The sequence below is a fragment of the Cheilinus undulatus genome, linkage group 5, assembly GCF_018320785.1.
Source record: "Cheilinus undulatus linkage group 5, ASM1832078v1, whole genome shotgun sequence".
Taxonomy (NCBI): Eukaryota; Metazoa; Chordata; class Actinopteri; order Labriformes; family Labridae; genus Cheilinus; species Cheilinus undulatus.
The window spans coordinates 53457693-53475913 of record NC_054869.1 but is presented as its reverse complement, the minus strand read 5'-3'; the positions used below and the strand labels follow the sequence as shown (position 1 = coordinate 53475913).

Here is an 18221-nt window from a genome sequence, read left to right as displayed (position 1 = left end):
AAAACCCTTCAATGCAACAGTTCATATCCAATTTGCAATACAAGTCAAAATCATCAGAATTAGACACTTTGAAAGAATTGTTCGGTCCTTGTTTAGGAATAAAAGAGAATTAAGGAATAATCGCAATTGCAATATGAGGGAAAAAGTCGCAATTAGATTCTTTTCCAAAATCGTTCAGCCCTGGTTGCAGTAGACTGTTTCAACCTGTGAAAAGTAGTCATTATGAACATTTACATGACAAAATAAAGAATTTAAATAGTTTGAGGTAAAATGTGAAGATTTAGCCCCTAGCCTCTGATCAACAGGACTGCTAAATACACAGCTGCAGAGCTTTAGGTCTGAATGAAAGTGGTCGAGAGCTTTGGTAAATCTTGCTGTGATGTGGTTAGCCTGTGTCTGTCTGAGTTTTTATTCTTAGGGTGGTCTGGTTGAATATGACATTTTCCATCCTCAGCAGGTCTGCAGCATGTGCAGCTCTTTAAAAACTTCATGTTGTGTTGGTTGAAATTAGCTAACACTTCTGTTTGGGTATGGTACACAGCTGTTTTTGTTTCGTAAGTCTGTCTGAATTTATGTAACTGTATTTCCGCTGTAATCGTATTTTCATGTGAGCTGAGTAAACTCCTTTAACATAATTGTAAAACTTCTTTAACAGTATTCGGCCGTGCATTTGGGCTAAAAATAGCCACGATTAAGAAATGAGTAGCAGCACACCAGCAGAATTAGGGGCCAAACCGACATAAAAGAGGGCTAAATAAAGACTGGGCTGCACAGTGAGGCTGTCTCAAGAGGCCTTTAACAATAAGTCCTTCAAAGAGTCGACTGATTGGGGAGAAATCAGTGTTTACAGGCAGCTGAATAACAGAGCGGCTTTGTCTCCTCTGTGGCTCTTTAGTCGTGTTGTAGGGAGAGATCGATGCTCAGTGAAGTGAAATCAGAGACGCAGACTTACAGTAAATGATATTAAAAAAAAAGCTCTGTCTCTGCCCATAAAGGTCTGATTGTCCTCTGGGCTCACGGTGACTCAGCAGTCCCTGATGAATGACAGAATAACTCAGAGCAGCTCTAGTAATCCCAACGGGGAGAAATAATCTCATATGCAATCAAACCAAAAACATTATGTCATTATTGAGACGATGATTCACTGGGCTAGAGTTTCCTTGTTGTTATTTTAGGGGGTTTACCATCTTATTTTTATCTGTGTGGCCCAGATCACAAGTGAAACTAGAACTACTTCCTGGTGGTGTGAGTCTCTGTGAGGTTTGTGATCTTCTTCAGACAGCGAAGGTACGGTGGTGGGTCTGGAGGAACGGCTGCGGTGAAATGGTTAATGGATTTGATTTTTGGTCTTCTTACCCATTCACACCACGCTCACACACTGATGATGAAGACTGCTGAAGTGGTCATCAGTATAACCTGTCTCATACACACATATACATTCACTCATCAGTGGGAGTGATATGGGGTTAAAGGGATATTCAACATTTTGGCAAATTCACCCATTGTCATAATCCCTATAGTCTTAGTAATAGGTTCGTTTCCTTTGGTTGTCGGTGCAAGCTGTTTTTAGATCTGGGGGGCTGATATACCAGCTGCTCAGCTAACACTAGTGAGACCTCCGGTATTTCTGGCTTTCCCTCATCAAACTCATCAAATACACAATCCAACAACTTTAAAACGCTCTCATGGACAAGTTGTGACCTGTCCCAAAGGGCCATGGGCCGGATTGGAACCTGGGCTGCCCGCGTACATGGGTAGTACCCTAGACTGCTAGGCCATCTGCGTGCCTGGATAGGATTTTTGCAACACTACTCTAAAAACATGCCACTAGAATGATTGCATGGTATGTTATGCATAACATCTCTGCTGCAAAAAACAGTTCTAAAGTAGTGTTTGGACACAAATTTCAGGTTAAAGAAATATTGCAACTTCTGCCATTTGAAATTGCAGCAGGCCGTGTTACGATTGAATCTAATTTGTGATTAACTGCCCAGCCCTAGTTTAAAGTGTACCACTATGTTTCAGCTGATTGCAACCACATCCAAGATGCTGGGCTGGCTGCAAACGTGGTCAGTCACCTGGAGGGTGTGTGCTACGTAGCCAAAACTTGTTAGACAGCTGTCTGCTTCACTGCTGTTGGCATATTTTAGCATTGCCACTCACAGAAGCGTACACTACAGGTTAGTCTGTTTTCCACATTTGACACACATCAGATACTGCCATCGGCACATGTCACATGGTTTGAGGATGACATCAAAGTGTTTAGAAGGACAGCAACAAAAATACACGTCTTTGGCATCCTTAAATGGGACATGTCTTGATTTTAATGATCTGAAATTGTAGGCAAACTGTGTTCATGGTCTAAATCACACAGCAGACGTTGGCAGTAGGGATGCACCGATGCATCAGTGAAACATCAGCATCGGCTGATATCAGCTGTTTGCAAACACGGGCCAATGACGGGGCATAAACAGAAACCAGTGTTTGTCTGCTGTGGCCAATCAGTTTTAGGATGAATCAAAGAAAAGATTTTCACGAGACAGAGGAGGTCACCTGTTGGACAAACTCTGATCTGATTTCATGCTCTAATGAGAGAGAGAGGGTTGGTGTAATAGAGCTACAGCTGCCCCACCTTTACCTGCATTTTAAATGGATTTTTTCTCCTACTAGACGGAAACGATGCATTTCCTTCTAAGTCACTGATACTCAATGTGTGGTTCTTTTATGTCTTCATTTTAAAAATTATTTCCCCAGAAAACCTTACAGAAGGGAAATTTTGTTGCCCTTTTCACCATTTTTGCCACTTTTCATCCATTTAAGCTACCTGTTGCCATTAGATACCACTTTTTTCCTACTTTTTTGTCCATTTATGCCACTTTAATTTACCTTTTGCCATTAGATACCACTTTTTTCCCTATTTTTTTTGCCGATTTTTGACACTTTTTGTTTAAACTTTTACTAATTTTTTCCCCCACTTTTCTCCCCATTTTCACCCGTTTAAGCCACCTTTTGTCATTAAATACAACTTTCTTCCTTGTTTGTTCTCATTTCAGCCACTTCTTCTTGTAAATTTTATCCCATTTTTGCCCTTTGTCACCACTTTTTTTGCCCCTTTTTGCACATTTAAGCCACCTTTCACTCATTTTTTGCCATTTTTGGACCATCTTTTGCCACTTATTGTTTTGCCACTTCTCACCCATTTTTGCTACTTTCTGACCCTTTTTCACCTTTTCCTCCCCATTTTTGCCAGTTTTCACCCATTTTTGTTGCTGTTTGACCATTTTTGCCACCTTTAATTTATTGTTATTGCTACTTCAAGCTGTTTTTGCCCTTTTTACCACTTCTCTTGTGGTTTAAAAGTATTGATTGATGTTCAGGAAGTTCAGCCCCTCGTGTCAAAGCCAAAGGGGCGGTTTTTGCTGTAAAGCTTGGTTTCGGTGGATCTGAGCTGCGGACACAGACACAGTTCTTCAGATCTACTTGTTCTGCTCTCCCTCTCTGTCTGGTCCACTTTAATTACCTGATCTTACCTAAGTTTATTTTTCGAGCAGCTCCAAATCAAAGGCTTTCCCCCATCCTTCCCACAAATCTGCAACAAGCTGCATTGGAATTACCTCCGTAACCCCATCTGGACTGAATTAAGTCTAGAACATGGGGTCTGAACCTGTCAGAGTATCTGGATGAGATGACCTGATATCAGCCTCATGGACCTGGAGCCAGAGAGAGGACCAGTGGGTCCACGCTGCACCCTTAGAACATCTCCTATCATGTTATAGATCATTGTTATAGTCTGAACTGAGCCTGCCTTAACCCTGGAACATTTCCAGAGCTTTTGTGATGTTTAGACATTGTGCAGGAGTTTGCCTGCTGAAAAAGTCAAGTTCCCGATCATGGGTGCCAGGACTGCCGGGTTTGTTGACATTTTACTAGAATCCATGTTTAAAATCCCGGTCTTGTGTCGACCCTTCTGTGGACTTTCCAAACCTCGGCCCCCTCCCGCCTGCCGTCTCCGGCCTTCATCCAGATGATCTCAGCGTCCCTCTCGCTCTCACTGGCCATTGTTGTTCAGGGGAAGTCGCTGGCTTGTGCTCCAGGCTTGTAATGGATGCTGTCTATTGTTGTCTTTGTTTGTGTGTTGACTGTTTTGGGGGGGGTTGTTTTCCACTGGGACTTTCCTCCATGATCTACATTTAGTCCAGGCTCTGAGGGGCTTCTGATGGTCATGTGGGACCACTCCTGCTGAGGCAGGTGTGTTTCCTGATAATGAGCATCAGGATTTTGGCTCCCACCGCGGCGGCAGCGGCGTTTGGCCTTGAGGGATTTGGCTCTAAATCAGAGTTTACCTTTTGTCCCTGTGTTTGTTTTAGTGAGGTCATGTTCCAGGTGGTTGTGTTTACTCCGACTCAGGGCTATCTGATGTGGAGACGGAGGCTCGTGATGCGTCATAAACATTTCTGATGTGTCGATGAAGAATCGTGATTGTGTTTCAGATCAGATCAGCACATCAGCCGTCGGTACAATCTGTTTTTATAGGAGAGGGAGAGGCTGGTGACATTTTCAGGGACTCCTTTTAGCATATTTCCCTAAGGCGTGTGGCTCTGGAGCCACATGTGGCTCTTTTTTATCTTTTATGTCTTAATTTGAAATATTATTCCCCCAGAAAATCTTAAATAAAGAGAAACTTTGATCTCAGAAATGATCCATGACAAGTCACACTAATCAGTTTGTTTCCCACACTGGAACAGTTGGCTTTAATAGTCAACATTTAAATTTGTCTGTATATTTCCATTGCCCTTATTTGCAGTTTTTTACTGCTTGAAGCCCATTTTTGTCACTTCTTTTTGACACTTTTTGCCCAGTTTTTGACCGTTTTATCTTGCTTTTTACTGTTTGAAAATTTTTCCCCAATTTTTTTGCCACTTTTCACCCATTTAAGCTCCCTTTTGCCATTAAATGCTGCCTTTTCCCCAACTTTTTGTCACTCTTTGCTGCTTTCTCCCACCTTTTGCTGCCTTTTTACCATTTGAGTCACTTTCCACTCTTTTTTTTTAACATGTTTTGACCATTTTTGCCACCTGTAACTTGTTTTTTGGTCCATTCTCACAAAATTTTTTGCCACTTTTTACCCATTTAAGCTTTCTTTTGCCATTAAATGCCATTTTTTTTCAAAATAATTGCCACTCTTTGCTGCCTTTTTCCCATTCAAGTCACTTTCCACTCATTTTTGACATGTCTTTACCACGTTTTGACCATTTTTGCTACCTGTAACTAATTTTTTTGTTACCCCTCACACAAATTTCACCAATTTCACCAATTTTTGCCCTTTTATGCCACTTCTCAACCATTTAAGCTTTCTTTTGCCATTAAATGGCACTTTTTTCCCAAATTATTGCCACTCTTGCTGCCTTTTGCCCATTTTAGTCACTTTCCACTTATTTTTGACATGTCTTTACGTTTTGACCATTTTTACTACCTGTAGCTAATTTTTTTGTTACTTTTCACTCACATTTCACCAATTTCTGCCTTTTTTAAGCCCCTCTTTCTACCCCAAATTTGGCCCCTTTTCACCCCTTTCTGCTGCTTTTTTGCCATTTTGCCCCCTCTGATTTATTTTTATTGCCCCTTTAACCCATTTTTGCTGCTTTCACCGCTTAGATTGTGGCTCTTGCAAAGGTACTTTTCAACAATTTGGCTGTTTGGTTAAGCAGGGTTGAGTAACACTGCTCTAAGGCATCACCCTGGTTTATTACAGCCAGGGTCTTTCTGTGGCTGTTATGATCAGAAGAAAGATTTCTGCAACCATTTAAACTAAACTCGGTGTCTCCTTCATTTTGCAACCTTTGTTTATCAGTCACAGCTCAGTGCAGACAAATTCCAGTGATTCCATCAGTATTTTGTAGTTTTTTTAATAGTAATATAAATGAATAATTTAGATGACTGCTGAGACAAAAACAATAACTCCATTCATCTGAAACCACAACACATGAGCTGCTTTTCTCTTGTTTCCGTCCTCTCCGCCTCATCACTCTCTGCTGACACTTTCCACATTCCTGCAGCCCACGTGACAAACATTCAGGGTCGTTCACAGTCCGGATGGTGTAGGTGAACGTAGATCTGATAAAAGTTAGAGCAAGTGTGGAGGAGGAGGAGGAGGATGGATGCCAGACATTTCTTTTGACTCTGCAGGAGATAAGGCTCATCACAATACCAGAATTTAAGCTTTGATATGTTATTGTTAAAAATCAATCATGTTTGATACTGTGGCGATAAAAGTAGAAGTCCTAGAGCATTTATTGGGTAATTTAATGTTTATAATGAGCAGAAAACTGGCCTGCACATAAGCTGTGTTTACACTGACGCAAATAATCAGAATAAAAGCCTGATGAGAGTAAAAATGATCACGTGAGTCAGCTCGCTGATCCAAAACAACCCGGTCAAAGTTAAAGTACTCTCACTTCACAAACAGTCATGTGCAGCAGTTTTAGGCATGTAGGGTGCTAAGGATGCCTCACGTGGCCTGATGTACCACGACACGGAGCTGGACAGAGGGGTTGGGCGGCCACAGTCAAGCTCCACCCACGTGGCAGCCAAGGTCAAGATCAGCAGCATCTCCTTTGTCTGGGCCTTTTCAGCTTTGGTGATGGGCTCAGAGACCCCCAGTGGTTTCTGGGCCCTTGGGCCATCCACAGCAGGACAAGGGGCTAGTAGCAACCCTACTACCTGCCTGGGCAGTACACTAGGCCTGTGGTTCCCAACCTGGAGTCTGGCACCCCTTTGGGGGCGCCAAAGATCTCAGGGGAGGCGCAGGAAGTCCAGTTTTAGAGATTATAAAGTCGTATCTTAAGGGGAAAACAAACTCAGAATTCCACAGTAAAAAAGGTTGTAAAATAACAATAAAGGAGACTTAAAATTACTGACATTTAAAGTCTTACATTTGGACATTAGAAACTCAAAACTAGTATTTTTTTAAATCAAAAATTTACAACAGTGTCAGAAAAAAGGACAAGAAACCAAACTCAAAAATGGTGCTTTGATTTTTGAATTTTAACTTGATAACCTCAAAAGAAATTCTGTTTTGCTTCACGTACATTTACAACTTCTAAAGTCAAAAACTTCTATTTTTTTCTCATAAATTATCAACTTTATAACCAGAGAATTTTAAGGTTTCACAAAAGTGTTCCTGATACACCGTCGTAACGGACAGTTCTCATTGATTTTTGGCAAGAACATGTGAATGTGGGCCTTTTATGATGGATTCTGTCAATGAAAACAAATAAAACTGATGTTCATGTTTTCAAGCGGGTCCTGGGGGCGGGGCTTAGCTTTAATTAGATATGAGTAGGGGGGCCCTAAGGAATAAAGGTTGGAAACCACTACCCTAAGCTGTGCTTACTCTACCCATCCACCCCATACTCCACCCTAAAGGTGTAGACTGTTGTTTTTTCTGCAGATTCTTTTTCCTTACCCCTGCTAATATGCGAGGACATCCAGAGCATGAATGTTGTTGTGTCAATACTCCCGCCCCCTGGTGCCCTAGGGCGTTCTTACTCGGCATTAAAAGCCTGTCTTCAGCCTCAGTTTTTGGCCCAAACATGCCTAAGAGTTCTGCACGGTACTGTTCATGCCTCTCTCTCCAACCCAGCATGTCTGAAGGCTGTCCTGCAGACGGTTTCTGTCCCGTGTCTACAGACTGCAGGAGCTGTATGTGACATTTTAAGAATAGCAGGAGAAAAAGTCTATTATTTAGATTAATTTTAATTTAAGGCAGTGTTACTCAACCCTGCTCAACCAAAGAGCCAAACTGTTGAAAAATACAGATAAAAATACAGATAAAATTGGAAAATGAAGAGGCAAAAATTTAGAAAAAATGGAAATAAATGGTATTTAATGGCACAAGCTAGCTTGTTTGGATGAAAATGGCAAAAAATGGGTAAAACGTAGCAAAAAGAAGTTGCAAAAATAGGAAAAAAGGGGTATTTAATGTCAAAAGATAGCTTGAATGGGTGACAAGTGGCAAAAATGGTTAAAATGGCAGAAAAGTTTCCCTTTTTTAGGTTTTCTGAGGGAATATTATTTAATCCTATTATTTTGTCCTCTTTATTGGGCACAAGTATCTTGTTTTTCATTGAAAAGACATAAAAGAGCCAGGAATCATCACAAAAGATCTACATGTGGCTCCAGAGCCACACGCTGAGTATCACTGGTTCGAGGAATAAGGACCAGAAAGTCTCTGACCGGAGAGAGAGAAGGATTTAATCCCTGTCACACAGCGAGGGGGACGAGTGGAGGCGGCGTGCAGCTAGAGCAGCACAGACTATGTCCATGTGTCTGCTCCTCATCCTCCCTCCCCTGATAGTCATAAACAATTAATACGTCTAAAACCATTACTTCATTAAGATCTCTTGTGAACAGATTTCTTCAAAACAGTCAAAGACCTGTATTTAAACTTAAATATAAAAGCCGACTTATTAAAAATGTGGGGTTATTGAGACAGGCTCGGGTAGAGTCAGGCTGGTTTTTAAGCCTGATCTAAGCTGTAGTTCCTGCCTCCATCTTTGTGTCTCTTACTCATGCCATACTTTCCAAAGCATCCTCTTTGTTGCTGCGGTTGCTGCCTATCTTTAGCAGCAGCTTCAGTCGATGTGCTGGTATGTATCTGGTCGACTCAGAGTGAGTCAGGCTGCAGGAATGTCAGGCCAGCCTTAATTAAACAGAGATGGATTGATAGTTTCACATCTCTTTGGTACACAGATAGACTCTGATATGTGGTCAAATATTTGATCTGGGGTTTATCTAGAAGGCTGCTGGATGACCAAGACTAAAGAGTAAAGTCTCATTTTAATTATTTAAGCAATATTTTGAGGGTTTTCTGCAGAAATTTTACACAGATCAACATGCAGTTAGGACATGATTGTCAAAATGTTCCGTATGTTAATATTTTCATAAGCATGTTTTAAATGATACCTTTTTTTTGTCATGATAAAATATGAAATTGCCCGGTATTAGGGCATCTAGGACTTCTATTTCTGCTGCTGTGGCATCATAGATCTATCTGTATCATTAGATTTCAACTGTTTTTATCATGAGAGTTGAAATTCTGCTGTCACGTCGACTCTACTCTCCTTTCTGTGCGTTTGAGTGTTGTAGGGTTCATTCGGCCTCAGCTAATCTCTGTTTTTTGTTTCAGCCTTTTCAGAGAGACACTGAAGCCTTCAGCTCCAAGTATTGATTGCTCTGTGTTTTGTTTTAGCCGTGGTTAGAGTTTGGTTTTCATGGTAACGCCGCTCGCCTTAGAAACAGGCGTGAATAGGAGCATTATGGTGAGAGTCGACTGGAGTCGCTGCCCTTGAGCGCTGCGTGTTTCCGGGGTTGAGTGATAGTGGTGCGGCGGCCTCTGTGGTTTGGATGATAAGCTCCTCGCCTGCTGTCACGGCCCTCGGCTGCAGCTGTGCCCCGCCATTATCCTGGACAGGATTTACTACGGACCCCGCAGTTATCTGTTCCTCACACAAACACAGCCGCCCTCTCTGTTGAACGCTCAGCGAGGGTCTCTGCTGGGGGGCTGAACTTTAGACGCAGACAATCTCTTGTTGTTTTGATCCCAGTTCTGCACCTCTTTGGTTTTCAGTTGTTGCTAAAGAGCTCCAGTACTTGTTGTTGTGCGGGCTGGATCTGGTTTAGATACTGTTATTCAACTACTGATCCAAAAAAAAAAGTCTGCTTTTCTCCTGACTACTAAAAGAAATGAGGGTGTTTTCACATCAGGGACTCGAGCCTGGATCGGAGTACACTTGACCCAAAAGTCCTGCTCTTTTTATCATCCTGGACTCAGGCACTGTGCCCAAGCCAGATTGACCTCCTGAGACCTGAGTTTTTTTAGTTTCTCCCACTTAGGGATAAGTTAAAACATCTCTGAAAGGGAATTACTCGGAAATTTTTCTTTCCAAAGCAATATGAGTCAAAATCATCACAATTTGATATTTTTTCAAACCTGTGTTGGCTATAGGATAGAGTGACTTATTGCTTGTGTTTTCTGGAAAAAATATAAGATGGAAAACTTAAGAAATAATCGCAAATTGTTCAGCCCTATTTTCCTCCATGTGAGGGTAAATTAAACTAATTTCTGCCGTATTAAAAGTGTAAATCTTTGTGTGGATAAATAAATCCTTCTTTGGAGTATTAAGTCATGGAGTCATGCTGATGTAGCTTTAGGTTGTGGTTTTATAAACCAGCTAGCTTTAATGATGGCTTTGTCAAAGATGAATTTTTCTGTTGTGCTGCGTTCAGCAGCTCTGATGCAGCTTATGTGTATGCATGTTGATGAATTTGACGACCTGTGTCCACATCCCTGTGTTTTCTGACATGTGTAATGTCCTTGTTAATCAAATTGAGAAGGGAACAGCCAGACTAGTTAACAAACAGAGCTCTCATTAGACCAGCAGGCGTCTGTGTTAGCTCTGAGTTTGCTCTGTGCAGGCTGCAGCTTGTATTGTAGAGCTCGCTATCCAGTACGCTCTGTTTGGTAACACTGTTGTTTGTTTGTTTGCTTGTTTGTTTGTGCACAGACACACACACACAGAACACACAGTGTGACTCAGACAAAGAGGAGAGCTGGGTCACACAGATGCTCATAATTAAAGGGTTTCATCTCTAAATGGGACATTTTTAACTGAACGGTGGCATCTCTGCTCTGAACTCCCTCAGATCTGCTGACTGGGCGTGTTCCAACGTGACGATTTAACGACACGTCAGCCAAAGAGCTCGTTAGTCGGAGCAAACGTCTTAATTTCCCTCTCCTCTGTCTCTCAGAGCTCGACGCAGGAGATCGGCGAGGAGGCCGAAGACGACGCCATCTTCACCATCACGCTGAGGAAGGTGCAGCTCCACCAGTCGGCCAGTAAGGGACAGCGATGGCTGGGCGTGGAGACGGACTCCGCCCTCAGCCTCTACGAGACCTGCAAGGTGAGGACCATCAAGGCAGGCACGCTGGAGCGCCTGGTGGAGTACATGGTGTCGGCGTTTAAAGGCAAAGACTCGACGTACGTCACCATCTTCCTCTGCACGTATCGCTCCTTCGCCACCACCAAGCAGGTGCTGGATCTCCTGCTGCACAGGTAAACGCTGCCAGATCATCTGCTCTGTAGAATTCAATGATTTATCAGATGTTTGGTCCTCCAAAAATCTGCCAAAGAAGCCATCAGTGAAATAGAACATCTCTGTTGATCTGTTTACATCCACACTAGGGCTGTCCTTTACGTTTCAGAGGGCTCATAGGCGACACTTAGATCAGGAGTTACTGCCTAAACCTTCAGACACTCCTTCTTCTCACTGTCTCAGTGTCAGGACAGGAAATCAAACACCGAAAAGAAACACCTTTAGTTATGGGAACAGTCTTATTTACTTAAAAGTCCAGTTTTTTGTGACCTTGGCTAAAATCATCTGAACACGTGCGCTCTTTTTTTCAGGTATGCAAAGCTGCAGAATGTTCCGGCAGCCACAGCACACCGAGTCTCTCAGGACGACTGCACAGAGCTGAGAAAGTGAGTCTGCTGCTGCGACCTTCAGCGGCGAGCTGTACACATGAATCATGGAGTGTTTACACGGCTCTGACCTATCCTTCTCCTCCTCTTCGTCCTTCTACTGCTCCTTATCCTCCTCCTCCTCCATCTTTCTTCCTTTCTCTTGCAGAATTGTCGCTATTCAAGAATTTCTTATTGCAATATGATACCTACTAAAATCAAACTATATTGACCCCTGAATCGGTACCACAGCAAAAATGACCTCTTGGACACCAAATTCAGATTTCTTCCTGGGTCACGACCAGGGTTGGAAATCAAGTTTTTGCCTACATGCCACTGTGGCTGATGGATTTGAAATCTGCCAGTCACTCTCTTTTTACCAGACACTTAACTTTTAACAGCAAATATAATGGAATGAGGGATGATAACATAATCAGGGCCTTTTGCACTGATCATTAACTGGCGGCCCGGGGACCATATCAGGCCCCCCAAAGCTTTCTGTCCGGCCCCCAGAAGATCATTAAATTCATAAAAGGAGGAAAAGAAGATGTTGTTGGCTTGTTAAATCCATCCCAAAAATGATTAATATTGAAATAGTTTTAGAATGACTTATATATATATGAGTGTTACTCAACCCTGCTCAACCAAAGAGCCAAATAATTTAAAAATACCTTTCTAAGAGCCACAATCTAAGTGTTGAAAAGTGGTGAAAATTGGTTAAAGTGGCAATAAAAATGAGTTAAAGTAGTAAAATGGTACTAAAGTGGCAAAGAAGTGTCAAAAATGGGTGAAAGTTGGCAAAAATGGTGAGAAAACATGGCAGAATTGATTACAAAATGACTCACAGGTGGTAAAAATTGTCAAAAAAAGGCAAAAATGTGGCAAAAAAATGAGTAACTCAAATGGGCAAAAGTGGCAAAAATGGAAAAAGGCAGCTTAAATACAATACAATACAAGAATTTTATTTATCCCTGAAGGGAAATTCAATCATCTGGGAGTCTCATCTGTTTACTTTGGAATTATACAGTCTAATTTCTGATGGTATGAAAGATTTTCTAAATCTTTCTGTCTTTGCTCACTGAGGGAGATATGAAGTGGATGATCCATGTTTCTCAGACTGGCCTCCACCTAGCTCAGTGTGCGTCTCTCCACCTCATCCTCCAATGGGGATGCAAATGGGTGAGAAGGGGCAAAAAAAGGCAAAAAAAAGGGGAAATTTTTGAAAATAGCAAAAAGCAAGATAAAAGAAGCAAAAACTGGTGGTAAATGGCAAAAAATGATTAAAAAAATGGGTTACAGGTGGAAAAATTTGACAAAAAAGCAGTAAAAATTTGACAAAAAATGAGTGAAAAGAGACTAAAATGGGTGAAAATGGGGAGAGGAAGTGGCAAAATTAATAAGAAAATGAGTAACAGTTGGTAAAAATGTAAAAAAAGGTAAAAATGTGGTAAAAAAAGAGTGAAAAGAGACTAAAATGGGCAAAAATTAAAAAAAAAGTGGCATTCAATGGAAAAAGGCAGCTTAAATGGTGAGAAGGGGCAAAACATGGCAAAATAGTGGTAAAAATGAGCAAAAAGCAGGACAAAAAAGGCAAAAACTTGGGCTTTAAAAGCTGTAAAAATAGATTAAAAGTGGCAAGGATGAAAAATTGCAAATAAGGGCAATGGAAATAAACAAAAAAATAAAGGTTGACAATTGAAGCCAACTGTACAAGAGTGGGAAACAAACTGATTAATGGATAATTTCTGAGGTCAAAGTTGACCGCTTTTTAAGGTTTTCTGGACCAAAAATTTTTCAATTTAAGACGTAAAAGAGCCACAGATCATCACAAAAGAGCCACGTGTTGAGTATCACTGTTATAAACCCTGAATAAAGCCGAATGTTGCAGTGGCTTTTTCCTGCATTATGCGTGTCAGACTTGCTGAAATCTCACATCTGAATTCAGGTTTTGTTTAACTATACTGGATTTAAAATGAGCGAAACATGGATTCAAAGATACATTTGGCAGAGCTGCAGCACTGCTCATTCTGAGTCAAACCATCTCAGATGACTGTTAACCTCTGACAGCAGCTCTGACACAGGGAGGAGGAGGCAAGGCTCTTCGTTCAGTGAGCGTGTTAGTTTACACAGTTCTGATCATAAAGTCAGCAGAAACATGCAGAACACCAGGGCTCAGGTTATGCCTTCTACCATCCCAAAATCATTGTTACATTACTTTTTAGTCACCTGCTTCAGAAGATGGTAAGTTGGTAAAATTCTCCTAACACTAAAAATCACCCACATTTGGCTGGTGCTAATTTCCCACCCTGGTCAAACCTCAGCCTTGTGTTTTAGGAGATACAGACCTATCACCTACTCCTCTTTGGTGGATGGTTCTACCTTTAACCAGATTGATCCTTTATTTATCCCCAGGGATCTTCAGTAATAGAGTAATAGTATATCACTAAAGTACATCATTTCACGCTTGGAGGGAATATTTCATCATCTTCCTCCTCCTCCCCCTCTCTTGGTCAAGCCCGGGTCAACCAACACAGGGTTATTTTTCTCTCTGGGACGCCTGTCAGACTGGGGAGGGGGCGATTCTGTGGGAGTTTGATAAAACACGGTTCATGAACTGATAAAAAGTCATAAATAAAAGAATGGAGGGTTTAGTGCCCAGATGTAGCAGCTGGTTTATTTTAGTCTGACAGAGAAGAGAGGATCATGGGTAGGGATTCTCATTTCTTGATCTTTTTTTTTTTTGCATGACTAAAAGATGCAAAGTTTAATTTTATTGAAAGATTTTTTTTGTATCTATTCAGCCTTTATTTACATTTCAGAGAGTCACAGAGAGCATGCTCAGTGATAAAAGGAGTAAATGGACAAAGCTGCTTTATAATCATGATATAAGTGTGTAAGAGTGTTTTATGCCTGATTTATTTAATTGGTCTTTTCTCTTTGTGTGCTGCAGCACCGTGTCATCCATCCTGGGCGCCTGGCTGGATCAGTACTCTGAGGACTTCTGGAGCCCCCCTAACTACGACTGTCTGCACCAGCTCCTGTCCTACCTGCACCGACACTTCCCCGGCTCTGACCTGGAGCGCCGCGCACGCAACCTGCTGGCCCACTTCCACCGCCGACAGCAGTGTGAGCCCGATCCCGATGGTATGAAGGCAGGACAGGAGAGGGACAACCGGGCAGGGACCAGAGAGAGGCTGGGGTCCATGTAGAGATGCAGCAGGGGTCGTTTGGTTTGACTTTGGTTATAAAGAACTGTCTGGACTCGTTAGAGGGACTGAGACCAAAGACTGTAATAGTGATCTCAATATTGATTAAAATGATTGTGATCAGGATTTTGAAAGGCCTCTGCAACATTAATGAGACTCGGTCTGCTAAAATGTTCATACTTAAGTACTTCAGTGTACTTTTCAAGTGTTGTTACCTCCAGCTGATTGATAGTGAATATTCATTGAGAGGGAATATTTGGTTGTTGTTTCTAAGTGTAGTTACATGATTGAGGAGCTGCTCATGTGTAGACTCCTCATTAGAGTTTAGAGATATGTAGACTTATGGTCGTAGTAGTTACTCTCAGTTTTTTTGATGCTTTGACTTTTTTATACCAGCTGTTTCAGTACTGGGTGTTTAGGACTTTTTAGCTATGATTTGGAAACCGCAGGTTTTGGTTTGATTAGTCCTAGTATCACACAGAAGTTTTAGATCCTGGTATGATCAGGACAAGCGAACTCTTAGACACGTGATGGATCTGTGGGTTAAATCTCTCACCCATTGAGGCGTCGGCAGCAGAGCAGGATGTTTGTGTCGATCTCAGGTCGCTGCAGTTGTTGAAAATGTCTTTTCTTTTGTCACTTTTCAGGGGAACACATCGGCTGCCCGTTTGCCACGCAGGAAGAGAGCGGCTTTGAGGACGAGCTTCCTGCGTTCAGTTTCCTGTCGTTCGACCCGATCATGGTGGCCGAGCAGTTCACGCTCATGGACGCGGTGAGAACGCTTCCCTTTCCTTTAGGAACAGATTTAGACTCGGGTTCAAGGGTGCGGACTCTCTGTCCCTGTCGTAGTCCTGTTAGCATCTGCAGCTAGGCTTTATTTTAACTTAATCTGACTTTAATCAATGTTTAGATCAGTGATACTTGACATGTGACTCTTTTATGTCCACATTTGAAATACTACTCCCCCAGAAAACCTTTAAAAGGGAAACTTTGACCTCAGAAATGATTCATTACAAGTCCCTTTAATCAGTTTGTTTTCCACACTTACACAGTTGGCTTTATTTGTCAAACTTGGTTGTCAACCTGTATTTTTTCTGTATATTTCTATTCCCCTTAATTGCATTTTTGCCACTTTTTTTTTGCCATTTTTACTCAATTTTTACTGCTTTTAGCCCATTTTCGGCTCTTCTTTTGCCACTTTTATCCTGCTTTTTGCAGATTTTTGCCCCCTTTTTGCCACTTATTGCCCAATTTAGCTGCCTTTTGCCATTGAATGCCACTTCTTTTCCCATTTTGCCACTCTATGCTGGTTTTAACCCATTTTTCAACCTTTTTTGTTGATTTTTGCCCGTTTCAGTCACCTGTTTGACCAATTTTGCCACCTGTAACTCATTTTTTAAACAATTCTCACCCATTTTTTCCCACTTTCTGCTGTTTTTGGCCAGTTTTTCTCCCCATTTTTGCTACCTTTCACCACTTAGATTGTGGTTTTTGTAAATGTGTTTTTTAACAATTTGGATCTTTGGTTGAGCAGGGTTGAGGAACGCTGGTTTTGTTTATAAAATGTCATAAATATTGAAAAATGCATGTAATAAAAGTCCTGACATGACTTCTCTTCCTGTTAAAACAGTGTATAAATCCTCTTTTTACCACTTTATAAAAAGCCTTAGTAAGACATTCATACCCAAAAAACTTATTAGACAGCTCATCTTTTTGATAACTCATTGAATACTGGATTCATGAGCTTACATTGTCAGCCTTACAGGCTTTTCAGGAACAGGGCACACATTTTTGGTTTTAAATTAACACTTTTTATGAAATAAAAATCTTTTCTTGACATTTTTAGCACAACTGGCATACAAACCAAGCGCTGCTGAAGATGGTCCACAGATTAAAATGAATTTTTAAAGACTTTTTTTTATCATTTCAGTCAGTTTATCTTCACTTTATTACCCATGATCTGGAGATACCTGAGGTTGCAATCGAGACATGACGCCTCTGTGCTCGCGGTAGCCGTGGAGGAGGCGTCATGCTATCAGATTGTTTGTGCCGATGTCCAGACCTACATCCATACTCAGATATATTTTGCACGCTTCAGTCCAGCAGCCAGTTAAACTTGTAAGCCAGTTCCCAGTCCTGCTGCTACACCGGGCTTCAGATTATCTAGTGCAGTGGTTCTCAAACTTTTTTTGCCCAAGGCACACCTAACATCCAGCCAAGTTTTCAAGGCACGCCATATTTATTTCCATAAAAAACAACCTATCTAGCATGCATTAAAAAATCATTTCCTAATATTGACTTAATCTGTTCATTACGATGTCATCTATTATCTAATATAAGCCAAATGACAAATAATTATCATGATATAGTCTACTGGCTGTTTTTTTTTTCTTTTTTTTGGTGGGTCTTCCTCATTAATAGCTCTTTGGGGTTTAATACGCTCAAGACGGCATTCCTTTTAAGGGGTTATTGGGATTTTTAAATTAGGCGAATGGAATTTGCAGCCGTACATGGAAATAAATGTTTATAAAATACTGACAATGTAAATAAAAAAAAATCAATCATGTGTTGCTCAATAGTTGTAAATATGACTTATAGTAGCAAAAAATCTCACGGCACACATAGACTCGCCTCAAGGCACACCAGTGTGCCGTGGCACACCATTTGAGAACCACTGATCTAGTGCATAGCCATAATGTAGCTGAATTTTAATGTAGATCATCTAAAGCTCCTAAACCCTCGGGCACTATTATGCATTCAGCAGCAGCTTTTTCAACCCGCTTTTTGTGACCATTATGAATAAAAATAAGCATAATACAAGTTAATTGAAGTAAAACTATGTCCCAGGGAGGTTAGAAGCTCTCTGGGTTATTCAACGCAGCAATGTAGGCTAGATAAAAAGAGGAGCAGCAACAGTCTGGTGTAAATTTACACATTTCCCACATGGTTTTGTTTTCATCATTCATAGTACTATCAGAAAACACCCGTCCGACCTTAAATCCCTAAATCCAGAGTTTAAACATCATATTAAAGTGTATCTTTCCTCTTTTTTGTCCAGGATCTGTTTAAGAAGGTGGTGCCGTATCACTGCCTCGGAGGGATCTGGTCCCAGCGGGATAAGAAGGGGAAGGAGCACCTGGCTCCGACCATCCGAGCCACCGTCGCTCAGTTCAACTCCGTCACCAACTGCGTCATCACCACCTGCCTGAGCAACCCGACGCTGAAGCCCAACCAGAGAGCGCGGCTGCTGGAGAGGTGGATCGACGTGGCTCGGGTGAGTTAAACCGTGGTTTACTTCAGTTATATGTAGTTAAATTTCTTCTCTCAGACTGTACCAGGTCGTCTATCAGCTGGTAGTTATCAGAAGGATTTGTTGTTCATCTGAGGACTGGGCCTGGGCTTCCCTCTGCTACTCTCAAACTCTTATAACTCACATACATCTCGTTTTCTCCATCTAGAAGCCTGCAGGGATCCTCTGTCATGCATAAAACCCACT

At 41.5% G+C, this 18221-nt stretch overlaps 1 protein-coding gene across 6 annotated transcripts in view; it reads left to right on the top strand.

Annotated features, from left to right (window-relative positions):
- The window catches only part of LOC121509834 (ral guanine nucleotide dissociation stimulator-like), a 91584-nt gene that overhangs the window by 58011 nt on the left and 15352 nt on the right, over positions 1–18221 (top strand). For 5 of the 6 annotated variants that reach the window (XM_041787520.1, XM_041787518.1, XM_041787519.1 and 2 more), the window contains exons 2-6: positions 10810–11114; positions 11466–11540; positions 14470–14663; positions 15373–15497; positions 17784–17999. In XM_041787520.1, the coding sequence (XP_041643454.1) occupies positions 10810–11114; positions 11466–11540; positions 14470–14663; positions 15373–15497; positions 17784–17999 (915 nt within the window). The remainder of the gene's footprint in view (positions 1–10809; positions 11115–11465; positions 11541–14469; positions 14664–15372; positions 15498–17783; positions 18000–18221) is intronic. The other variant, XM_041787516.1, reaches the window with a different exon arrangement.